This window comes from Pipistrellus kuhlii, unplaced genomic scaffold, assembly GCF_014108245.1.
Source record: "Pipistrellus kuhlii isolate mPipKuh1 unplaced genomic scaffold, mPipKuh1.p scaffold_m20_p_9, whole genome shotgun sequence".
Lineage (NCBI taxonomy): Eukaryota > Metazoa > Chordata > Mammalia > Chiroptera > Vespertilionidae > Pipistrellus > Pipistrellus kuhlii.
This window is the reverse complement of record NW_023425595.1, coordinates 20,931,026-20,956,258: the sequence shown is the minus strand read 5'-3', so window position 1 is coordinate 20,956,258 and position 25,233 is coordinate 20,931,026. Positions and strand designations below refer to the sequence as shown.

General features: G+C 45.1%; 1 protein-coding gene and 1 pseudogene across 1 annotated transcript; both read right to left on the bottom strand.

Moving 5' to 3' along the window:
- Positions 1-1,288: 1,288 nt before the first annotated feature.
- LOC118712903 lies at positions 1,289-8,061 on the bottom strand (annotated as a pseudogene).
- LOC123651892 (mas-related G-protein coupled receptor member X2-like) lies at positions 5,721-6,704 on the bottom strand. Its single transcript, XM_045577837.1, has one exon. The coding sequence runs from the start codon at positions 6,687-6,689 to the stop codon at positions 5,721-5,723; it is 969 nt and encodes a 322-aa protein (XP_045433793.1). The 5' UTR covers positions 6,690-6,704.
- Positions 8,062-25,233: the final 17,172 nt, after the last annotated feature.

The window sequence follows — 25,233 nt, the reverse complement described above, 5'->3', positions numbered from 1 at the left end:
CTGAGAAGCCACCATCATAGGATTGCCTGCTCCTCAGGCTGGCCCTGGGCAGCTAGGGGGCAGAGAGAAATGGGGGATGCCAGAGGCAGACATGTGGCCTTGCCTCATGCCTGCCACCTTAGCAGGGCTAATGGGATTGGGCGCTGCCATCTTGTGGCTATGGGTGCCACCATCTATGAGGGCATGGCAGTGAATTATCATATGCTCTCCTCATTGGCTGTGGGTGCCGCCATATTTGAGGGCAGGACAGTCAATTAGCATATTACATCCTTATTGGCAGTGGGTGTTGCCATCTTTGAGGGTGCAGCAGCCAATTAGCATATTCCCTCCTTATTTGTGTACTGCCATCTTTGCAACAGCATGAGGGTCAATTATCATATTTTCTCTTTATTAAATAGGATTACCTCAGAAGTCAATAATATATTAGAGGCTTCCCATGTATTAACTCCTGTTGTTCATGAAATATTTAGTCATCTTTGGCACCTGGCTGAGTCCTTTTCATGCGTTTTATAATTTACTAGTGGCCTAGTACATGAAATTCGAGTACTGAAGGTGTGTGTCCCTCAACCCAGCCTGCACCCTCTCCAATCTGGGACCCCTAGAGAGATGTCCAACTGCCCAGAGGCATTGGGCCTAAAAGGGCAGCCAGACATCCCTCTCACAATCCAGGACTGCTGGCTCCCAACCTCTTGCCTTCCTGCCTACCTGATTGGCTTTAACCACTTCTGCCTGGCAGCCTAATCATCCCCTAAGCACTACCTTGCCAGCCTGATCAATGCCTAACTGTTCCCCTGCCATCCCAATTGCTCCTAACTGCCCTCCCTTGCATGCCTGGTTATCCCAACTGCCCTCCATTGGTGGCCTGGTTGCCTCCAACTGTCCTCCCCTGCAGGGCAAGTATCTCCCAACTGCTCTCCCTTGCAGGCTTAGACCCTCTCAACTTTCCTCCCCTGCTGGCCTGATCACCTACAACTGCCCATCCCTGCTGGCCATCTTGTGTTGGCCATTAAAGATGGGGTGGTCATTTTTAATCAAATGGGGGTGACCATCCCGTGTGTTAGAGTTATGGTCAATTTGCATATCACTTTTTTATTATATAGGACTCCCCTTAAAGATTCTATGAGCACACGATTTCACCACATTGTAAAGTGAGTTGATGGAGTCTCAGAGAGGAGAGATATGCCAAACCATGACATCAGACAGGAATTTGCAGATCTGCAAAACCTGGATATCTGATTGGGATTCTTTCTGTTGCAATGAAGATTCTAAAGAAAATTTCTAAAGAAATTCAGATCACATGAGAAATTTATTAGTAATGTCAATAATGATGGAGAGTTATAATGTTTGGACTAATGCTTTCTCTGAGAAAAATTAGAACAGCCAGACTAAAAACAATCTATTTGAAGAGATGGGGAATCACTGAAGCATTCTGAGGCTGAGGCTGAGAGAAGACTAGATACTTTCCAAGCCTGGCAGGGCAGCAGTGAGTCTCAAAGTTACTCCAGATAGATCAGGACAGAGGCTCTTCATCACTGCCGCTGACTGGTTCCCGACATTTTCAGGGCTTCTCCAGGAAGGCTTTCTCCAGGTTCATCCACCTCAGGAGTGTCCTGCAGAGCCCTCTGGAGAACCAGCCTCAGGGTGTGTTTCTGCTTCCACCATCGTTGCCTGAAGGAGCCAACGAAGAAGTAAATGATGGGGTTGGCACAGCTGTTGACACAGGACAGGGGTACTACAAACTTATGAGGATAAGTTAAGGTATAAAAATAACTTTTAAACCAGTAAAAAGAGGAACCAGTGGATGCCAATGGGCAGGCCACAGAGGAGGAAGATCAGCACTGTGAGCAAGATGGTCACATAGAGCCTGGTGGGCAGCACTCGGTGGGAGCCACACAGCAATCTGGTCATCAGAGCAAGGCTAGACCCAGAGAGCAGCACAAATAACAAAATCAGACACTCCACAGTGATGAAATCTAACACTGGACACCAAACTTCATGCTCATTCTCATCCAGGAAGCCACAGTAGTACCCTTCCAGCATGCTCAGCAGCAGGGACAGGGCCCAGAACAGAGCACATATGATGGCAGATAGTTTTCTGGGGCGGCGACAGTGGTACCAGATAGGCCACAGGACAGACATGCAGCGCTCCAGGCTGAGGGCGCTGAGAAAGCTCAGGCCAGAGATGTAGGCAAAGATTAACACAGGCAAGAGAAATTTTTTCATTACTCTATTAAAAAAATCCATGTCGAAAAGTAAAACTAGGGTAGTTATAAATTGGCAGCAGAGGAAGAGGAAGTCAGCCCTCGCCAGGTTGAGGATGTAGACTGAGAAGGCATTCCTGTGCATGCGGAAGCCCAGGAGCCAGATCACCACTACATTCCCTGCCAGCCCCAGCAGGACCACAATTATTTTCAGTACATCCAGGATTATGTTCTCTGTAAACTGATGATCATTTCCATTGGTTGGTGTGAGATTGGTCTCCCAGGCTGTGACAGTCATATCCATGCTCAAAAATGCTGCAGTTGTGGGCCTAGAAACAAAACAAGACTTGAGCACCTACTCTATGACCACTAGCCCTCATGGCCACCCTGTCTTTCTGTTCTGTGGCAAATGGAGGCTTCCAGAGATTAAGATTTTCCTGAAACACACAGTTTTAAGTCCTGGAACCTGAATTTAAACCCAGTTTTTTCTGAATCTTAGAGCCTGGGCTCTTTCTACTGCAACACACACCCTCCATATACAACCTCTCCACTCACCATCCAGCCCATGACATGTGCCCTGGAGGCAGGAGGAGAAGCTTCTGCTCAGGTCCTGTGGAGGACAATAGGGTTCTGAGTTCCTCAGTACTTGTGCTCCGGGAGAGTGGCTTTGTTTGACTGTAGGCTGTTAGAAGCTCCAGGGCAATCTCAGCAACTGAGAGTGAACTACTCACAGGGAGAAAGGAGGTTATGACTTAGGCTCATGAAGGCAATGAGACCCCTTGTTAGGACAGAGTGAGGACACCCAAAGCTCTGACATTAGAAATGTCCCAGTGTGTCATCATTATGAGGATAGTCACAATGTTGTGTCCCCATGGCCCAAGTCTGTGTGGGAACAAAATGGGGCTGTCAATAAAATTTAAACCCACAAATGAATGAGTGAATGAGTGGATGATTGAGGAGCAGTAAGAAAATTTGGATTTTATATAATATGATAATTTTTTTAATGAAGAATATTAAATATAAAACAGAAGTCAGCACTTTTCACCACCAAAAACACCCAAGTAACAAAAGAAAATTCACGTTCTAATTATTTATTCTGTGAAAAGCTTTTGTGTGCTTGAAATATTTTTTTTATGCCTGCAGACATCTCCTATCCAGGTGGAAGAGGATTCAGGACTGAATTAAACTTCTCTTCATTTTAGAGGAGAAAAAAGCCATTTTGGGAAGGAGAGAGACAGAGGTGGCCAAGGGTATGAATAGAGGTAGTTGGGACAGAAATACAGAAGGGGCATTATTAACTGGCTTTCCTCTGATGCGTGTAATAGGAAAGCCACTCATTGTTCCTACATATGATTTGGAGTAGAGAATTTTTATATATCAAAGCATTTGTGTAAGAGAATTCTCATGGTGGTGGTGGAATTAAGAAATGCTTATTTCTGCCGAAACCGGTTTGGCTCAGCAGTAGAGTGTAGGTCTGCAGACTGAAAGGTCTCAGGTTGATTCAAGCCAAGGGCATGTACATTGGTTGCGGGCACATCCCAGGTAGGGGGTGTGCAAGAGGTAGCTGTTCGATGTTTCTCTCTCATCGATGTTTCTAGCTCTCTATCTCTCTCCCTTCCTCTCTGTAAGAAAATCAATAAAATACTTGAAAAAATGCTTATTTCTATTTTACAAAGTGTTATGGATTAAAAGGGAGAAACTCTTGCAGAATTTAGGTGAGAAACACAAACCAACTCACACATATGTGAAGAGGAGCAGCTGATGAGTGCTTACATGGTATTACCTCTTTTAATCCTCCTAATAGCTCTAGAAGCCAGTAGTATGCTTACTCCCATCTGGCATATAGGAAAAGGAGAGCGCAAGGAGGTTGAATGACATGCTCCAGTTCTCACATGCACAAGTGGAAGAGCCCAGATCTGAACCCACAGGTCTGTGTCAGAGTCTTTCCCCTTCCCTTGTCTTGCAACCTCACTACCATGGTCACTTCTAACAAGCGAACTAATCTGTGTCTTTTATTAAACTAGAATAGGCACATTTCACAAATAACAAAGAAATGGGTGGAATCCAGCTGAGAACAGACCAGAGATGCCAGGAGCTGCTTCTTGCCTCTGGACAAACCCAATCAGTCACTTCTTTGCAGGTTCACTGTGATAGCCCAGTGTTCCCTGTGTTCTGGCTACTTATTTTTTCCTTTTAAACTTCAAAATGTGTAAGGGCAATAGCTCCCTTATATGACTAATCTTTAGGTGTGTCATCCTGTTCACCCTTTCTACAGTCTTTTATTAACTCCCTTCAATTGCCCTATTTGTTTGATGTTGGAGTGGGTCCAGAGACATGGAAACATGAAACAGAGTGCAGAATCTCTGAGTGAAGGCGTGGGGCAGAGGAGGGGGAGAAGGTAGGTGGGTGAGAGGTAATCAACCAAAGACCTTGTTTGCCTAATCCATGATACTCAGATAATAGGGTGGTAAAGGCCTGATCAGGAGGGGAGGCGTGATGGGGTCAAATGGGGCAAAAAGGGAACATTTATAATACTTTCAACAATAAAACTAAAAACAATATGTCCATATGGGTGTATCAATTTCAATAAATGTGCCACATTAATGGAAGATGTTAGTAATAAGATAAACTGTTTGGGGAATTTTGGAATGGGGGGGTATAGAAATCTTCTGTACTTTCTTAAAAAGTGCTCTAAAGTATAAAAACTATTAAAATGAATAAGCAAACCAGCATCTGAATAAATATTTACAATATACATAACTAACCAAAGCCCCGTTCGGCATATATAAAAACTCTTACAAACAAAGCATGCAAAAGGGCAACCCTTAATAAAAACTGGCAAAACTGAAAAAGACACTTCAAGAAATATAAGTAACCTATAAGCTCATGAAAGGATGCTCATGCTTGAATAGGTTAAAAAATGATGAAAATAATGCACTTAAAGAGGCTGACTCAAATTTGGCAATGGGATTTAGCAGACACTTGACTTGAAAATCACCATACTTTCATTCATTAGTTCACTTATTCAAACAACATTTATTATACTAAGGAGTCAGTCCCAGGCCTGCCAAAATCATCAAAGCTGCTCCCTGGGGCTCAATTGAACTTTAATTTGTTTAATTTATAGGGACATTGTAGGAGAATGAACATAAAAACTTGTCCAAAATGTAAGGTTCATGTAGTTTCTATCAAGTTCAGTGATGAAAGAAATTTAGACTTTTCCTGCACTTCATCTTCTTCTATAGGTGAGATTCTGTAAATGTGAGAGCAGTCCTGAACCCCAGAGATGGCAAAGCTCCCATGGGCATGGGGTGAAGGCCCTGGGTGAGGCAGTCCTGGGACCTTGCAATCTGTGTTTGTTTAACAGGCACTATTTCACTTCATCCTCTGGAGCTGGATTATTGTGTGAATTGTTTTAATGCAGGGGACCAAAGGACGAACATGGTAGGAAAACCAATCAAATGAGAGGGACAAAGCTGGCTTTCAGTCAAACCTGTCTGAACAAAGCAAGGCTCTGAATCAGGACACAAGACTTTCTGACATGGCCATGGTTTCCCCTGGCAGGTTCTCTCCATGTTCATCCATCTCAGGAGTGTCCTGCAGAGCCCTCTGGAGAACCAGCCTCAGGGCATGTCTCTGCTTCCACCATCGCTGACCGAAGGAGCCAACAAAGAAGTAAATGATGGGGTTGGCACAGCTGTTGACACAGGACAGGAGAACTGCCACCAAGACATGAGGAACGAGGGCATCAAAATATTGAAACCAGATTACGAGGAACCAGTAGATGCCAAAGGGCAGGCCGCAGAGGAGGAAGAACAGCACTGTGAGCAAGATGGTCACATAGAGCCTGGTTGGCAGCACCTGGAGGGAGCCACACAGCAGTCTGGTCATCAGGGCCAGGCTGGACCCAGAGAGCAGCACAAACAACAAAATCAGCCACGCCATAGTGATGAAATCCAACACTGGGCACCAAAAATAATGCCTAGTCCCCACCAGGAACCCACAGTAGTTCCCTTCCAGGATACTCAGTAGCAGGGACAGGGCCCAGAGAAGGGCACACATGCCCGCTGACCAGTGTCTGTGGCGGTGGCAGCGGTACCAGATGGGCCACAGGACGGACATGCAGCGCTCCGTGCTGATGGCGCTGAGAAAGCTCAGGCCTGAGATGTAGGCAAAGATGGACACAGTGATGAAAAATTTGGGGATGAATTTGATGAGAGAGAAGTCCCAGATGAGTCTCTCCAGGGCATCCATAATATAACAGCAGAGTAAGAGGAAGTCAGCTCCAGCCAGGTTGAGGATGTAGACTGAGAAGGTGTTCCTGCGCATGCGGAAGCCCAGGAGCCAGATCACCACTGCGTTCCCTGCCAGCCCCACCAGGGCCACGATGACTATCAGTAATTGCAGGATTGTGAACTCTGTTTTGAAAGTTTGTTCTCCACTTATAGATGTGAGTTGGCTGCTCCAGGCTGTGATAGATGGATTCATGCCCGGGAAACCTCCACTGGTGCCACTGGAACCGAAACAAGATTTGAGCACCAGGGGCCTGATCAGTGAGTCTCATGGCTACTCTGCTACCTGGGAATACTGTCCGTGTTACAGAGGTGGGAAATGGAGGCTTGCAGAGAATATGATACCAAAGGCTTCACTGCCTTAGAGTCCTGGAACCTGGATTCAAACCCAGTTCTCTTTGACGCTAGAGTCCGGGGTATCTCTATGCAACGCAGACCCTCTGCTGACATGGGAATATTCTCTTGTCCAAATACCTCCACCTATAGTCAAAGACCATGTCATGTCTGCTGGAGGCAGAAGAAGAATAATCTGAATTCACTTTATTTGACATCAAATTTCACTTCCTGCTTCTCTACCCTCCGCTTTGTACTGAGAGGACATGTCTATTCCCCTCACCACTGGGCTCACCTCTGGCTCCTGGGTGATCTCAGGAAGGATAGACGCTGGCAGGTGGTTGGAGGGAAGGAAGAGGGCAGGTTTCCACTCCCTAGTTCTCTGAGGTGGGTTGGCCATGGTGGTGTTATTCTACATGAAGACATAGCCCCTGTCTGGTTGCCTATCTTATGGTCAAAGTGACAACCACCACTACAGCTATAGCCTCACTGTGTTCTGGTAACTTACCTTTCCCTTTACTCCTTAGCAGTAGCTCCCTATTATGACTTATCTTTAGAGTCCTCTACATCTTTATCAATTTGCCTTAGTCCTGCTCACCCCTTTGTACATATTCCCTTTATTAAACTTTCTTCAATTACTCATTAGTTTGTGCCTTGTGTTTTTTGCTGGGACAAGAAAGGTACAAACATATAACAAACAAACAAATCCAGGGAACAGTAAGCTAATGTGTAAAAGCTGAGTTATTAACCAATCATATCTGAAAACAATGTCTGTGAAGCAGAAAGGACCTGGGCCCCTCACAGCCTAAGCTACCAGCACCCACAGCTTCCCTGAGGAAGGTTCAGTTTCTGGACTCTCCTTCATGGGTTTCCATGGCTCCTTGTATGCTGCACCCCAAGATGTACTCATGACCTTGTGGACTAAGACGGACAAACAACACTGCCTTTTAGAGAAGATAGTTCTGAGCCAACTCTTACCTGAGCACCATCTTCTGGTTGAAAGTGGTGAGTAGAAAAAGAGGAGCTTCCCAGGGAGTGTTGAACACCAGACAATGCTCTCCTACCCTGGATGGGAGGTGTCTGCAGGAGCAGGAGTGGAACCTGATGACCAAGAGAGGCTTATCAAGATGCTGGGCTGCCAATGTGACTTCCTGCACAAGGGGCACTGGCAAGTGAGGTTCTGGAGATGTGAGACAAGAGCGTCACAAGATGCTTCTCACTTGTCCTGAGTCCAATGACTTATCTCTTCCTCTCTGCATCTTACCCCATCTGGTCCCCTTTCCTGTGAGGAATGGCTGAACTGGAGCCTGTCACTGTCCACTCTGGGAGTGAGAAGGAAGCCCACCCAACAGGCAATATGAGCTTCCATAGCTAGAGAAGAATTTGCTTGGCATTTCTGCATCGCCTGGTTCATGTGATTTGCTTCCATTTACTCCCAGGAGTAATATATGCACATTAACATATTTCAGAGGACACCAGAAAATGTAAAATGAAATGTAAAGTCTTTCTTAATCTCATCTCCCAATAGCAACTGATGTTTGCACTCCCCATTTTTTTAAACTCCTTTACAAGTTATTTTGTAGCTTTGCATAATAAACTACATTTATAGTTTTGAGATATTAATATCAACAACTGTGTATTGTGTTTCCCTATAAAAGATAAGGAATTTAGCACACCACATGCACTACCAGTATCCTCTCTCTCTCTCCTTGTGACATCTGTTAGCTAGATTACTTTCACATGATGTGGAGGAACCCAGTGTTTTCAGCTTTAGCTCCTATGACTTCCTTTCATGTGCTCATGCTGCAGCCAAATTGAGGTACATGACATTTCCTTAGAAACTTAACTATGAAGCATTTGAAGCAATGAGAGAAACGTATTCACTCATTTCTGTGTTTACCCAACTCTACTAATACTGTGTGCCTATCCTGTGCCAGGCAGCGATCCACGCAGGGAAGATGCAGTGATGCATACACGCAGAACTGTGTTGGTACATTCCAGATGAGCTGGGTGAGCTCACCCTGGGAAAGAGCGCTGATGGAGAAGAGTTTTGAGACTCAGCATTAGGGCCTCCACCCTCCTGGGAGAAGGGGTTGGCCAGCCACAGCAGCAGTAAGAAGCAGCTACTGAAGGAGGCATAAAGGAGGAGGGCACAGAATCCTGAGGCTGAACTGAGAAAATGATTGTGAACAAGGGAGTGAGCAATAGCTTCAATCCAACATGAGAGGCTAAATAAGATGAAGACTCAGAATTAAAGTTGGAACACGCAGTATAGAGTCATTGCCAATCATGACAGGTATCGTTCCAGGGGATGGTGAGGCTGGATGATTGCAAGAGTTGGCTTAGGAGAGAACAGCAGGATAATTCCTCTGGCAAGTCCCAGAGAATCAACTGACAACCACGACAGTGAAAGACACCTCAGAAAAATGGCTGGGAACAAAATTCCTCTGCAGATGTTAAAGCTTCTCACATATTAAAAACAAAAAAACAAAAAACTAGAACATATAATAAAATGAAACCTCAACTACTTCTGGAAAAAAGAGAAAGGTGTGAGATCTGTGCCACTCTAACAGAAATTAGAGGCTATTCTAAAGTGTTAGTGAAAACAACCATGTTGTGTTAATAAACAAACTGGCAAGAGAGATTGACAGAGCCTGGGAGAAAGTCTCAGGAATTAATATATGTGCACATGGAGACAGTTTGTGCTGAGGGGGCTATTTAAGAATGGAAGGCCTGGCCCAGCCAGTGTGGCTCAGTGGTTGAGCATCGACCTATGAACCAGGAGATCACAGTTTGATTTCCTGTCAGGGAACATGCCCAGGTTGCAGGCTTGCTCTCCAGTAGGGGTTGTGCAGAAGGCAGCCAAATCACTGATTCTCACTCATCATTGATGTTTCTAACTTTCCCTCTCCTCACTGAGAAAAAAAAAAAGAGAAAGAAAGAAAAGAATTGAAGGCCTGGAGGTAAACTATTTAATGAATGTCATCGGCAAAGGGGAAGCTATTTAGAGTAAAACATAGCAGGCATTGTACTTTACCCTTTTACATTTCAAATGGATTGCATATTAAATATGAATAAGAATTAAAAGAGAACATGAGAAAATTCTTTTGTAACCTTGGATCAGAGAAGATTTTTCTAACCATGACACAAAACTCAGAAACCATAAATGAAAATAATGATTTTTAAAAACTATGAAAAAATGAAAATAATTTTCCTGCATGGCCAGCATCAGCAAGTCAAACAACAATATGGAAAAATATGTATAATGCATACATTGGACAAAATCCTATATAATGAAAACCTTATATGCAAATTGTCCCCTTAATGGCAAGTACGACTGCTTGCTATGACATGTGCTGACCACTAGGGGGCAGCATGGAACATGGAGGGCATTAGTTACACAGTGCTGGCAATGGGCAGCAGTGGAGGTGCTGCTGGCCCAGTGGCAGTGGTGGGAGGCAGGGGTTGGGGCCACTGCCCTGCTCCCAGGTCCTGAAGGACTGGGGGATAGTGGGGAAGCCTGTCCCCAAATTGATGATCCCATTGACTGTGACAGCAGCCTGCAGGCCCTAATTGGGGCCGGCCCCTGGACTGGAATAGGGAACTGTGGGTGGGTGGTGCCAACCAACCTCCCTTGATGCCTGCGGCGGGGGGGTGAAGAGGGTGAGTGGGATAAGGCAGGTAGAGGGAAGGGGCTGCTACCTCTTGCTGGCTACCTGGGGCAGAGGAGACAGGGTCGGAGGTGCGGTGAGAATGTGGGGTGTCTGCCAAGCTCATTCTACTCCCCCTGCTACCTTCCTCAGGGACACCAGGGCTCACGCACCGGGGAAGCCCCTGTGCTCAGGTTTATGTGTTTTGTGTGTGTGGCTGATTTTACTACATAAGCTTGCACAGATATACTTTGAGTGGGTGCTACTCATCCCAAGGTCAGAGTCTATTGTCATTCCACTTCATGTGGCCATCACCAGCCAGAGAAAGCCCAGCACATGCAATGAAACCAAGAAAATGGTAGTATCTTTATGATGTTATTTGATCTCTGGATTGAGTATACTGGAGCTAGCTTCTCTTACAGATTCTCTGTCATTTGAATTAATGACAACCCATTTTTGCTAAAACTAATTCTATTTGGCTCTGTTTTTTGCTTACACAACCACAAACATATCCATATGAAAGTATGTATCCTGTAGTGCTTTAAGCATCTCAGGACATATTACTCTCTCTTTGCATTGAGAGAGCTTTGAGAATAATAACCATGAGTTTGTGTCTCAGTGCCTGGAACAATATCTGGCCCAATGATCAGCAAATTTCTTTTTAAGTGCACACGTTGAGTCTACAAGCATGAGTGAATTAGTGACTGAATAGATGACGGGCGATGTGGGTTGGGTAGTCATTCTGGCAGAGAACTTTTAGAGCTTATCTGTCAGTAGAAGGGCAAGACAAGATGAAGACCAAGACTATTGGGCAGGATAAAGTCCAGTTTAAAATTTACCCAGCAAGTAAGAAGCACAGCCCTTGTAGGAAATGGACTCATCTGTAGTTACCTTAGATTAGTTTCTCACTTCCTGTAAAATTTGGAAAGCGGAGTATTGAAAGGATGGGGGAGCAAGCCACTGTGATAGAGAGGATCACTTTGGGATAGAAAGTTGGGTGGGGACAGAAAAGTCACTGGGTTACAGAATCCTTTCTATAAAAACACGTTTGGGGAGTGATTTTACAATCTCTTGTGTCTTCCTGGTCAGGCTGAAAGACTATGGTGATGAGAATGACAGTTGACATAGGGGGCTGGAGCAAATGGATCAATATTAGCTTGAACTGGCTGGATAAAGGGAAGAACAGTCAGAATGAGGAGTGAGGCTGGGGTGTGCTGAGGAGGGCAGGAGGTAGGAACTCCCTCATGAGAGCACTGTTTCCCTTCTCACCGAGTTATGGTTATCTTTGCATAGGAAATCACATGATTTCTCAGGCTCTTGGTGACACCAGATAAGGCAGCTCACTGTACAAGATTCTTCCCCATCAGAGGACCAGAAGTTCATTTCAGAGTCAAGAGCTCCAGGAAGAACCTCCTATTTCAAGGCAGCTCTGAGCTGTCTTTCTACTAGGATAGAGGAGAAGGAAGGTAAAGGCTGGTTAGATTCTTTTCTTTCCATTTCTTTGCCTCTTAGGTCAAAGTGCTCTTGTTTAAGCAACAGCCAGGTTTCTCAGAAAGTCAGGGGATTGTGGAGACAGGAATTCAAGGCTTCTATTAGCTGTGTGGTGAGGGAAGCTTGGAGCCATGTTCACCTGACTGGGGAGAGCCAGCTCCTGCCTCTATCTGGTCCTTCCTCTCTATGTGTTCTTTCATTCTGTATTCTCCTGTCTGTCATCCATTTTTATCTGCTGCCAGAGAACATGAGGTGTAGGTCTAGGGAGATTCTAGAAATAAAAAAGCTTGGAAAATCAATATTCTAGTTTTCTTGGTTAGAATGCCCTTTTTCCCCATAAAGTACCACATAATTTCATTTAACATATATTTATTGAATGTCTACTTTGTGCCAGGCACTGTTGTAGGCACTGGGGAATCAAAGGTGAATATCACAGATGAAATTACAATCTGGAGATATTTCTATGCATCATTTATAAGCTTAATTTGATTGAGTGAAAGTCTGGTTGAGATGTCTTTTTTGATATGACCATATTCAACTATCAGCAAACTGCTGTGGAAGGCATCTGCCCACTACACCTTGATGTTCTGCTCTTTCCTGAAGCTCCCAGCATTGTGCGGAGCCATATTGGTTTCTTTTACCCCATCAGCATCTCTCCCAACTCATAGAGATCCAGATTTCATAGATGGAGGGGCTCTTCATCACCACATTACAGATGTAAAATCTGAGAGTCAGCAAGGGCATGTGCACTGTCAAGGTCACATACCTGTCAGACACAGAACAGGGAACATAACTCAAAGCTCCTCTCCAGAGTGTGCCATGCCCTCTTTCCCCACGGCCCCCAAGTTCTTCTCTCTGACTCTTTCTCCATTATGTGATTTTATTGATGTGGGAACTGTATTGCTAATAATCCCACCTCTTTCCAAAAAGGAAATGTGTTTCTCAGCCCCCAGGTTGGTCAATTCTGATAGACAGGAGCAGCCAAAGTGCTGCTGAGACTGTCCCTAGAGGACACACAACCAAGAAGCCCTTTCTGTCAATATCAGGGTGCTGGCTCTCTGTCCACACCATTCTCCAGTGGGAGGGGTTCTCTCTGTGCCTCTGTCTGTGTCTCTATCAACCTAGTATCCCTGAATCTGTCTGATTAGTGCTATCTCTGTCTCCACTTTGTTTATCTCTGCATGGCACTATTTCTGCCTTTCCTCTTCGTGCCCTTGGTTTTATGTATCACCCCTTTCTCTCTATTCCCCACTCCTAGGCCTCACCTCACCTACAACAGTTTGAGGTGATTACCTCAAGAAAGGGCTCATTAAGAGCTTTTTTAACAGCTCAGTCTGGGGAGCTTAGAGATGTCTGGGGAGCATGGGAGAAGCAGGAGGGGCAGGCAGGGCTTTGAAGGACTCTGGAGAGTTTCTACTGGAACTAGAGCTGGGTCGTGGTGTCTGGCACTTTCCTGAAATTTCTGTAAATCCCTGTAAATTCTTGTAATTTACAGCCGCCTGTAAATCCCTGTAAAGTTGTAGAGGATCATTACAACTACTTGGTATAATTCTTCAGCTCTCACGGACTTTGTTGAGGAGCAGAATAAGAGAGTTAGAAACATTGACCAGAATTGAACCTGGGACCCTTCAGTCTGCAGGTCGACACTCTATCCACTGAACTAAACCAGTAGGTATTCTTAGGGATGCTGAAGTAAGGGGAAGCAAAGGCTTCTGGTCATTGAAGTATCACATCAGATAAAAAAGGAATACAAAAATTTGACATTCTACCTGGCACCACTAGGTGGCAGTCAATGAATACTGTGGGGATCATGTAATGCTAGACTAGAGAGAATGAAGCCAAAGCCAAGGAAGTTTGGAAGAGGTCCAATTTAAAGTAGGATAGTGTTAGTTGAGCATCGTCATCCTGTGCATGGAAAGGTTGCCAGTTCAATTTGTTTCCATCTCTCCCTTCTTCTCTCTAAGCATGTCCTCGGGTGAAGATGATATATATATAAATATAGGAGGATAGTGAAGGGAACTCATGTTTTTTTCTAGCTGGTTATTCATGGATGGCAGTGAGGACATTGTGTGGCAGTGTCTATGACTTTACCTCTGGAATGGTCATTCCCAGCCTTCAGTCCTGGATCTAACAGGATTGCTAACTATCTTAGCCTTTCTAACAGTTAAGTTACTTACCCTCAGTCACTAACCCTCAGTTTCTCCATTTGTGAAATGGTGACGTCTGCCTATAGTGTTGTTGTGGGTCACTCAACTGAGTGCTTAGCACAAGGTAAAAATCCCATGCCTGGCCAGAACCTGCTCATCAGCAGCAGCATCATTATCATCATCATCATCATCTTTATTAGCCTACTCCTTTCCCAGACTTCCAAGAGCCTCTGAAGCTGGGTCTTGAAATCCAGGACCTCAAGGCCAGCAGGGTCTGAAGCTACTCAGCCCACATCAGCCACTTGAGTCTTTGGGGCCAGCAGAGGGCTGCACTCGGCTCTTCCACTGCTGCTGTGCGGCTGAGAGCCCCAGTTTCACGCCTGTTGCTGTGTGTCTATTAGAGTAGACACCAAGTGGAAACGCGGGCTATAGACTGGAAATCCCTGTAAAGTTGTAGAGGATCATTACAACTAGTTGGTATAATTCTTCAGCTCTCACGGACATTTGTTGAGGAGCAGAAGAGCCAGACTCTCTGCCACGTAAGTCGCAGCAGACAGCAGCTCCGCTCTGTCTCTTTGTGGCTTCAAGGAGCCCCAGTGACCTTCAGGTCGCCCTTTTCTCCTAGGTTCCTTAAGATTCGGCTGCTACCTGGTGAGGCTCGGCAGTCTGGTTTTCTCCAGCTTCCTCTGCTAGTAATAGACCAGGGCAGGGTGGGGAGGGTGTGTGAGTGAACACTATTATGGCAGGTTGGACAGCCAAGGAGGAGAGCAGAGGCCCAGACCCAGACTGGATTCAATGTAAACTGCAGCTTTCTGAGGGCTGGTTGGAACCAAGCCTTGTTGGGGTTGCTGGATGGAGGGGACCTGTGAGGCCTGGGAACCGACAGGTCGCTATACTAAATCAGCTCCTAGGATGGGGCCGGACTTTAGAAAACCAGTGTTGGAGGGTTGAGCTCATGCCCAATTTACAGATTGGAGTGTGTTGTGCCTTGGGAGAATGAAGAGGAAGGGCTTACTGGAGCAGACTGTGTTCCAGAATAGAAGGATCTGTACAGCATCAAACTATCTTTTCCTATACCTCCCAAATACCCCCAATCCTGTGTGCACCCAAGCCTTTTGCTCTGTGCTCTTCCCTCTTCTCTGCCTCTTGGAATCCCCTTTATCCTTCAAGCTCTCGTTTGGAATACAGCTGGTTATAGGGCACTTTCCTCAGTTGTAACTCTCGTGCCTGCCCCGTAGATTTGACACAGCATACGATGCTCTACCTTGATATTTATAGGTCTGTCCTTCAGGTTGGGAACTCCCTGAGAGCAGAGGCCATTCATTCATTGGTTTATTCATCGACTTGTTAAATAAATATTAATTGAGACCCATTGCCTGGCAGGTTCTGCTTTTGGGTTGAAATTTATGCAGAGAACCAGGCCTAAAATCCCTGTCCTGACTCTTGGCCCAGTGCTCTTTTTTTAAAAAAAAAATATATTTTATTGATTTTTTACAGAGAGGAAGGGAGAGAGAGATAGAGTGCTAGTAACGTCGATGAGAAACATCGACCAGCTGCCTCTTGCACAACCCCTACTGGGGATGTGCCCGCAACCAACGTACATGCCCCTGACCGGGATCGAACCTGGGACCTTTCAGTCCGCAGACCAACGCTCTACCACTGAGCCAAACCGGTTTTAGCTGGCCCAGTGCTCTTTATAACAGATATCCTACCTCCTGCTCACCTCACCCAGAGCCTGACCCTCTGGATGTACATCAGGGAATCAGGACCCAGGTTCCACCTTCTCTCAGAGCCTTGAATATCAAGTGATATTCTGCAGTATTTGTGGGCAGGCACAGGGAGCTGGGAGGCACCTCTCTGCCACCTCTCTCTTCTTCCTAGATAATATCAGGCACTAATAATAGAGACACACACTTTCCTTTCCTGCCTCTGCCTCCTTATCCCATGGGGCCACAGGGGCTCCCTGGGCCTACCTAGAGCCCTGGTCAGCCATTCCTAGCCATGTGACCTTGGGCAAGTCCCACTAGCTCTTCAAGCCTTCGTTTCCTCATTTCTAAAAAGGAGATAGCAAGAGCATCTTCTCCCTGAGGTGTGATGAGAATCCTCAGTGATTCTGCACCTTTGATAAGTGGTAGTTCCTGTCCTGCCTGCCCCACCCTCACTCCCACCCACAGGCCTGAGGGCTGAAGTCCACTCCCACCCTTGGCAAGTCAGGCTCCAACTCAGCAGACTTGGAGCTAAGAAGCCTGATCCTCCTCCTCTAGTACCAGATCCTAGATAGAGTAATGACAATAATAACAATAATAGTGATGAGAGTCATTATAGCACCATCTATCTGTGCCAGGCATTGTTAAAGCAGCTGTCTGAAAGTATGAAATATTCGGTGCAGCTGTGGTACAGCATGTGGCCAAATGAAAAAAGGTGAGACTAGAATATGTGAAAGTGGGACATAAAAGATGCCCAGCACATCTAGGAACCTTCTTCCCAGGGCACTCAGACACCCTGTGAGCCAGGCCTCTGCTGATTCATCCTCTCATTGGGTGCCCCCTGCATCAATGTTCTAGAGGAGGAAAGGGGTGGGGGTGTGGGTAGTCGGTGGTCCATGCTCCCTCCTCAGGACACACTAGGCTTCCAGGGAATTCTCCCAAATGTCCGGAGTCCACGTGGCACAATACTCACTGTGCTTTGAAGTAAAAACACAGAGCTCACACATTGCCGTAAAATGAATCATCAGGTTTTCATTTCCTTATGAAAACGTTCTCCAAGACACTGGACTCTAACCAACTCCTAAACTGCTTATGACAATTCAAAATGTCATTTTCCGTTCTGCCTCTGTTCTAAGGACCAGGGCAGGGTAGCCAGAGCAATGGACTGTGAGAATCCCATGGAGGCAGACAGTGGCTGAAGATATGAGAGTGTGCCCATCGCTGGGGGGTTAGGTGTCTGGCAGAGGGTGCCTTATGAGTTTCCTTGGGTTCTGATAGTCTGACGCATTGTCATTCTGTCGGTCAACCTTGGAACTCTCTGGAGAAGATGACTCAGAGTCAACCATTCTGAGCAGGGTAGTCAGAAGAATACAGTCCTGGTTATTCTAGTTTCTAGGAGGTATTTGGAAAAGTCTTGATGGATGAGGAAATAGATGAGTGATTAACGACTCTCAGAGAAGCTTCTTTCCTCCATTCCGGCCTCACCCAAGGGCCGTCACAGGGGCCTGGTTTTTTCTGCGCTCACAGAAGAAGTGGGTATGGCCTAGCAGGTTTCCATCTTGGGTTTCAGCTGGGAGAATATTAAAACCTGAAATAAATGGAACCCATCATGTTTACAATTGAATCTCAAAGGGCCAATTCTCTAAAAAGCCCTCATCCAACCAAATAATCCGAGCTCAGAGCTATGAACACTCAGAGCTGTCCTCTGGAGACAAGGAATGTTACTGGCCCCTGCCCACCAAGTGTGTTGAGTCAGTCTTGCTGAAATCAGCCAGCCTGGGACTCCAGCCACTTTCTATATCACACTGGAAAATCTCCTAAGTACAATAGCAACAGTGACAGTAAGGATTGACATTTGTATAAAAGATTGCAATCAGCAAAGTACCTCCATGTTCATTCCTGTTTGATCCTCAGAAAAACTGCCCAATGAAGGGGAAAGTGGGAAGCATACAAACCGGGAACGTGAAACTCTGAAGACAGAGATCTTAAGGACTTGAGCAAAGGTAATTGGTTTCTAAGGAGCAGATCCAGGCCTTGAATCTGGGGCTCTTGATTACAAATTATTCAGCTCCAGCTACTGACTGCCCTTCTTGGGGGCCATCATTTGAGTTCGGGCATCAGTGCAGCTCTCAGAATAAATAAGCCTTAGGAAAGGAGACGAGTTCATTTTTATAAACTTAAAAGCAAAAATGCTTCAAGGGATCATCTTAGGCTACAACCGGTCTCTGCCCACTCCTCTGCATGCCTCCTCTCCTGTGTCACAACAGAAAATCTTTAGAGGGCTTCAGTGTGGTTACACCAAAGTTCATGCTTGTTCTCATGAAGGAAGGTAGCTTGCATAGTGGCTGAGAGCATGGTTTCCAGCTTACCTCCTCTTCAGCTATGTGGTCTTGGACAAGTTAGCTACTTCCTTGAACCTCAATTTCATGTGTCCCATCTCATGGGGATGTGATACTGACTAAATGAGCTAAAGTATTGGAGAGCTTCCCACTGTTTGGCATGTAATAGGTGCTCATTATGTACAGCCTGAACATCTATAAAAATAAAAGTGTAATATGCTAATTAGAATGGATGTCTTTCTGGATGACCTTCTGGATAAAGCTGCGGTGACGGAGGCTGAGCCCCTTGCACGAATTTCAAGGCCTCTAGTAGCTATATAAAACAGACTGTAGGCAAAGCCCTCAAACTGCCAGGACTCATTTTTGCAGCCTTGACAGAACACATGCCCTATGCCAGGTGCTTTGGTGTGCATTGCTCACTGGCTCCACCCAGCAACCCCACAAGACAAGTATTATTATGCCCATTTTTATAGGCAAGGAAGTGAGGCTTACTTGCCATCTATTGTCTTTCATAAGTGTCAGAACTGGGATTTGAATTCAGCTGTCTGGCTCTTATTCCAATCTTCTACTGTGCCGTAGATGGTCACCAGTATGCAGAGATTGGAAAGGGTGTGTTATTGATTAGGAGTGGTTACAAGAGCCTCCAAATTAGGGTGTCCAGGGACTGGATGGATCTCTAAAGTTGTGGCTCTCTCACACTTGATGGGCAACTTTGAGCCAGTCACATCACCTCTCTGGACCTCACTGGCTTTATCTGAAAACCAAGGAGGTTGGACAGATTGTCTCAAAAACTCTTTCTAGCTATAGCCTGATGCAATGCACTTCAGATTTCAGAAGAGACTCCAGAACAGGATCTTTGAATGGAGGAAACATAACAGTGGCCCCTGAAATCTCAGATCAGTTTTGCTGTTTGAACCCTGTGTTTCTGTGCAAATTCAGAATCTGCCAGAGGAAAACTCTCTAATTATCCTACAGGGACTAGCCCAGCTGGTAATTACCCCTATTATTTTTAATTGTATTTTATAAGGTGCCTTTCATCCAAGATCTCAAAGAGTTTCTCAAACATTCATTAGTGGAGTCACACCCCCCTCCTGTGTGGATATGAAAGACAGAGACTGATTTTAATGTCAGAAAGAAGAGGTGGGGTGGGGAGAGAATGGGGGACTGAGATCCCAGAAGTAATTTCACCTGTGAGTTCAAAGGAGAGAATAGACATATGCCGGGGAAATTCTTACCTTCAGAAGGAGTTCAAGTGAAGAGGAGATGGATCAGGAAATACTCCTCGTTTTTCAAAAATCAACTTTTGTCTGGAAGAGCCTAGGAGAGGGCCATTCAAGTTGATTGGCTTTATTTCACTTTAGACTTACCCATCAGTTGTCCTTTGAGCTGGTGTCCAGCACATAGCACTGTGCTAGGTGACATGAAGGATGTAAGGGAAGTAAGGGTTTAAGCATATAACCACTGCAGATTGGGGTACGTTGGTGTACAGGCACCTCCCTGGAGAGCCCTGATGCCTGAAGCCAAAGCTAAGATGCTTCAGCTTGTGGCCTTAGAGTAAGGGGGAGAGAATGAGTTTGGGTCCAAGTGCTTAGTCCAGGGACATGACTCACAAATGACATAGAAGGACCATTTTGAGTTGCTGATCATTAGGGCCACTCTTCTCCTTTCCTCCCCATTCCCTTAAACCATAACCAAGCCATTTGGAGCAGTTGTACCGGGTTCCTCTCATCCATGTTCCAGTGAATGAATAGAAGGGGATCACTGTGGAGGGGTAAGAAACTCCTCTCCCAGGGTTGGGCAGGGAGTCTCTCCTGCTGGTCTTTGGACTCTTGAAGGACAGACAGCACTCTGCCTGCTTCTTTACCACTTTCCCCAGCACATGCTCTGGGCACAGAATGGTGGATGCTCAGAAGATATTTGTTGGTTAAAGGAGCACATCTCAAAGCTGCCACTCTGCTTCTGGCCTTGAAAGATGGTTTGATACAAGCTAGATAAAGATATTTTCCTCCTCAGCTTGGAGATGGCTAGATTCAAAGGGCAGCCAGGGCCACAGGGCTCTAATGACTTCATAAACCAAAGATGGAACTCACTGTTAAGTTGGGGGTGAGGGTACCAATGTTGTGGTGACTGAGGGCCCCAGGATGAGATGGTGTGAGAAGCAAGGTGCATAATGTGAGGCAACAGAGAGGATGACTGTCCTGACTGCTGGGAGCATGTGGGCCCTTTAAAGAAGAAGGTTGGAACCTATGGGGTAGGGCTTCCAACCATGTCAGTGACAGGGCCTCCAAGGGCCCTTGACTGGTACTCTCCACACTTGATCTTAGCCAAAAAGTCAAGCAGCAAATGATAGATACTCTCAGGATGACAGGAAGCTGAGGCATAGCCTTGCCCTCAAAGAGCCGGTAGTTTGTTTTGGGGATGAGACTCACAGACAAAGCAATTAGGAAACAATGCTAGATTTGTCACTAACTACACTGGGAGTCTTCTATGTTGAAAGAGGTTTTATTCATTGTAGTATTTCTTGTTGGCTCTGGCAAGAGTCTAGGCACTTTTTTCTCTCTCCAGATATACTTGATGATTAGTCATCCAATAGGTGGCATGAAAAGTTAAATGGCCTAAGTCAGAAATGGTAGGAATTTGGACTCAACATATTGGGGAGGGCTTCAAGGAGGATGAAGAGCCAGAGAAGCCATGGTGGCTACTAATAAATGACCAGAGAAAAGAGTAACCCCACCTTGTAAAAGGACTTTCACATCACAAGGGGCCTGTGCAGTGAGGACAATCAGGTTCCAAGTGGAAAAGAGACTGCCTTACAGTTGCTCAGAGAAAGGATGGCTGAGGTTTTTGCCTGCCCAGCATCCATTCCCTTCTCCTCTGGGAATGCATCTCTGTCTTCATGATCAGTCCATAGGGCTGGAGCTGGCATCACCTCTAGACTTTGTGGGAATGCCCAGCCAATCAGAATGTTGCACTCTCCTGGCCTTGGGATTTGTCCAGGGATGAATACCTGATCCAAGCTGGGCCAGTGAGAACCCTTTTGAGGACATTTTCTAGAACTCCTGGGAGAAAGGCACTTTTTCTTTTGGGGTTGCTAAACTAGATGAATGAAAGCCTGGAGCTGCTCGTTGTGCACCTGGCCACAGGGTAGGGAAAGACTGCCTAAGGATGAAGCTAACACAGAAGAAACCAGAAGTGCAAGATAAGAAGGGACTTTTGAAGAGTTTTAAAATATATAAGTCAATGCATATTTTATTCCCTCATAAACTACTTAGATTTAGGTTTATGTCACTTGTAATTGAAAATATTCTGGTTCATATGTCCAGATGGTAAGTATTATTGTGAATCAGATCCTGGATCTATCCATCCATCCATCCATCCATCCATCCATCTATCACACATACATTTAATGTAAATAGCAGTTCCTCAATGCACATTTTTGAATGAATTAGTGAATGGCTAATTTGACATGATGTATTTAATGACAAAGACACATCCACCTCCTTTTAACCCCAGTGGAGATTGGTCAACAAAGGGCAAACAAAGTTCTAAACTCAGAACTTGGAACTCGGTCAATCCCCCAAGGTAATAGTGAGTTTCATCAGTGCCATCAGCCCACAGCCAGACAGGATCCATCCTTTGCCAAGCATGGACATGCTGATTATGCTGATGCCACAGCCCAAAAGGGAGGGTTTAAAATGTCATTGACAAGCATGCGGGTTTTCCTGTTGGAGCAGATGCCCATACCGTGAGCTCTTTGCGGTGACCTGAGTGTGAATTGCCAACGTGACTTTTTTGCTTTATCCTTATGGGACCTTGTTCTGCCCCTTGTAGCTGCAGTAACGATGGTAAGTCAAGATCTGCCTAAAAACCACAGAACTCTATGACTGGCAACCCAATATGTTCCAATCTTCATTTGCTGCTTGTTTTCTCAATGTTCACATGTGAAGAGTCTCTGCTCTGACCACAGTATCTTCTTCTTCTTTTTTTTTTTTTCCTGCTGTGCCCACCTTAGATACTCTGACCTTTTCCATCCCACAGCACCGCCTTATTCTTCTCACCAGCTGTGACCCCATGTCCTCTGTAAATCCGTTCTTTCTGACCGCCCATTTGTTCTCCTCTCACCTAAAAATGTTACATAGTTCCTGAAGACGGAGCCAGTGTCCCACCTCTGTTTTCCTTACAAACTCCACACTCCATACTAGTCAGTGAATAGTCCCTAGAGTCGTGATTCTCAGCAGAAAAAAGGCAGGAAATCCATTTCTGTCTGAGGCTGGGTCATGTGCTCCCAGCTTGCCTACTGTTGGAGGTGAGTCAGCAAGGGCCTTGTTAAACCTGTTTCCCCAGCTGAGGCTCTGGGCCCAGTCCTGTCCCCAATGCCCAGGATGACCACAGATCTCACCGGGGGGATGTTGGCTCAAATGTCCAGGGAAGGGAGGCAAGTTCCCTAACAAGGGCAGAAGTATTGGGTGGAGGGGTGCTGGGCTAGAATGTTCAGGGTCTAGAAAGGAAGGCTTGCTGTTCTCTGGCTGAATGGATTCTATCCAGGTTTCTGACACTATGTGATTAAATTTGAAGATAGGAGGTAGAGGACTACTGGAAGAGGCAGAGTGGGAACCATGCCAAATGAGACGTGATTGTAGAAACCAGTTTTAAGTTGGAGAAAAGAAAGCTTGTGAGAACTTGAACCATGTCTTTAAACTGGTCAAGGGTTGCCGTGAACTAGCAGAGGTGGACTGTTCTGTGTGATTCCTTAGGGTCAAAGTTGGACCAAGGGAAGAAGTTACAGGGAGGCAGAATTCTGCTCAAGCAGAACATGGAAGGATCACCAGGGGGAAGAAATAAGCTCGCTCTTCCTCAGTAGGAGTGTCCACACAATGGTTCCAACCACAACTGATTCCTCAATTCACTTCTGATTCTCTGCACAATTCTGTCCCCCATTTCTCAAAGTGATCTCAAAACCTCATCCTCTTCCCTTAAGCCGCAGATCCTACTCCAATGCTAATGTATCAACTATTCTCCACTGTCCCCATTCTGGTCCCATTATCTTTTGTAACAATCTCCTAACCAACACCCTAGCCAGTCACCTAGATTCCCACCAATCTGTCTCCGTGTTGCCAGAGAAAGTTCTATGCTATAAATGTGGATCTGTTACATTCCTGCTCAGAGCTCTCCAGTGGATTTCTGGTGTCCTCGTGAAATGGCTGAATTCCTTGGCCATGACTTTCTTTTGGCCATAAATTCCACAGTGACTTTCAAGGTCCTTCATGGTCGGTTCTGGGCAGCCTTATCCATTGCTCTTTCCCCTTGGATATTACACACCAGTAATACTGGATGCTTTAGATCCACACCCCACTACCTGCACTCCCACATCTGGGCCTTTGCACACACTTTCCTCTCTGGAAGACTCTTCTTTCTTATTATCATTCCTACTCAATCCAGCCCACTCCACTCCACTTAACTCTCTACTAGTCACCTGTGATGTCTCAAGTTCGGTGTCACTTCTTCCAGAAAGCATTGCTGGGCTCCCCAAGTCTGGTTTAGATGCCCTTGCCATATATTCCCTTAGCATCCCACCACTAGCTTTTGGCAAACAGTATTGGGTACCTGTATAATTAATTACCTGTACTTCACTAGAGGGCGGGGACATCTGTTTTGTTCTCTACATCTTTCATTACCTAGCTCCTGACACATAGTAGCTACTCAATATATGTTTGTTGAATGAAAGATTGTTCTTTGCAAAGAAGCTGTAGAAGGGATTCCTGGTTTGGGCCCTTATCACCTCTGAGACTGTGCTTCTTATAAGACACACCTTTTCCTACCCTTAAGTAATATGTTATCATGTGCAACAGGGATTTCTGATGTTCATTTCCTGCTTCAAACAGAAATTCACTTGAGGCTGTGATGCAAGGGGCAGTAGGAGTCTCCTCAGGGATTCTGTATGAACAGCATATAATTGCACAAGAGAATTGCAGAAGGAAGACTCACTGATGAAATGCTTGGTTTCCATAGCATCAAGCTTATTCTAGATACACATGTAAAGGTGATTACTTTTTTGCAAGGGACTGTTCAGACATCCCACCTGTATTACCTCTCGGACTCCTGTAGAACCTGGTGCTCTTCTCTCACTTGGCAGAAACAAATGGACAAGACATTAATAGCCAATAAAATGAACCTTGACCTATGCAAACCTTATACAAAATAAACGCAAAATGTTCCAGAGATCTAAACTTAAAGTATAAAACCATAAACTTTTAGGACAGAACATATGATAAAATCTTCATGATCTAAAATAACAATTCATTAAAAAATTAACTAATTGGGCTTTATTAAATTAAAAGATTGCTTGGTGAAAGACTTGGTTAAGAGAACAAAATATGGACCAGGAAAAACTTTTGCAAATTACTTATCTGACAAAAGAGTTGTTTTCAGAATGAAGAACCCTTTAAGCTCAACAGTAATGAAACAATCCAATTAGAAAAATGAGCAAAAGATGTAGACACGTCACCAAAGAAGATATGCAGATGGCAAATAAACTTCAAACGACAATAAACATAACTAATTATCAGGAAAATGCAAAGTAAAACCACAATGTGATATCACCATGCACCTATTAGAATGGCTAAAATAAAAAAAATATATTGAAAAAAACAAATGCTGGTGAGGATGTGGAGAAATTGGATCTTTCACATGTTCTTGGTGGGCATGTAAAAATGGTTTAGCCACTCTGGATACCTGTCTGGTAACTTCTTAGATGTTAGACATATACTTGCTATATGACTCATGAATCTTAATCCTGGGCATTTATTTCAGAGAAGTGAAAACTTACATTCACACAAATCTTCACAGCACAATTTTTTCACACAAAGTTATTTCACACAAAATGTTCACAGCACTTGGTTCACCAAAAATGTCCTTCACACAAGTGTTTATAGCAGCTTTATTTGTAGCAGCCCAAGGTGGAAACAACCCAAGGTTTCTTCAGTGGGTGAGAATTAAACAAACTGTGGTTCATCCCTACTATGGGACACTACTCTGAAATAAAAAGAAATTAATTATTGATACCTGCAACAACAT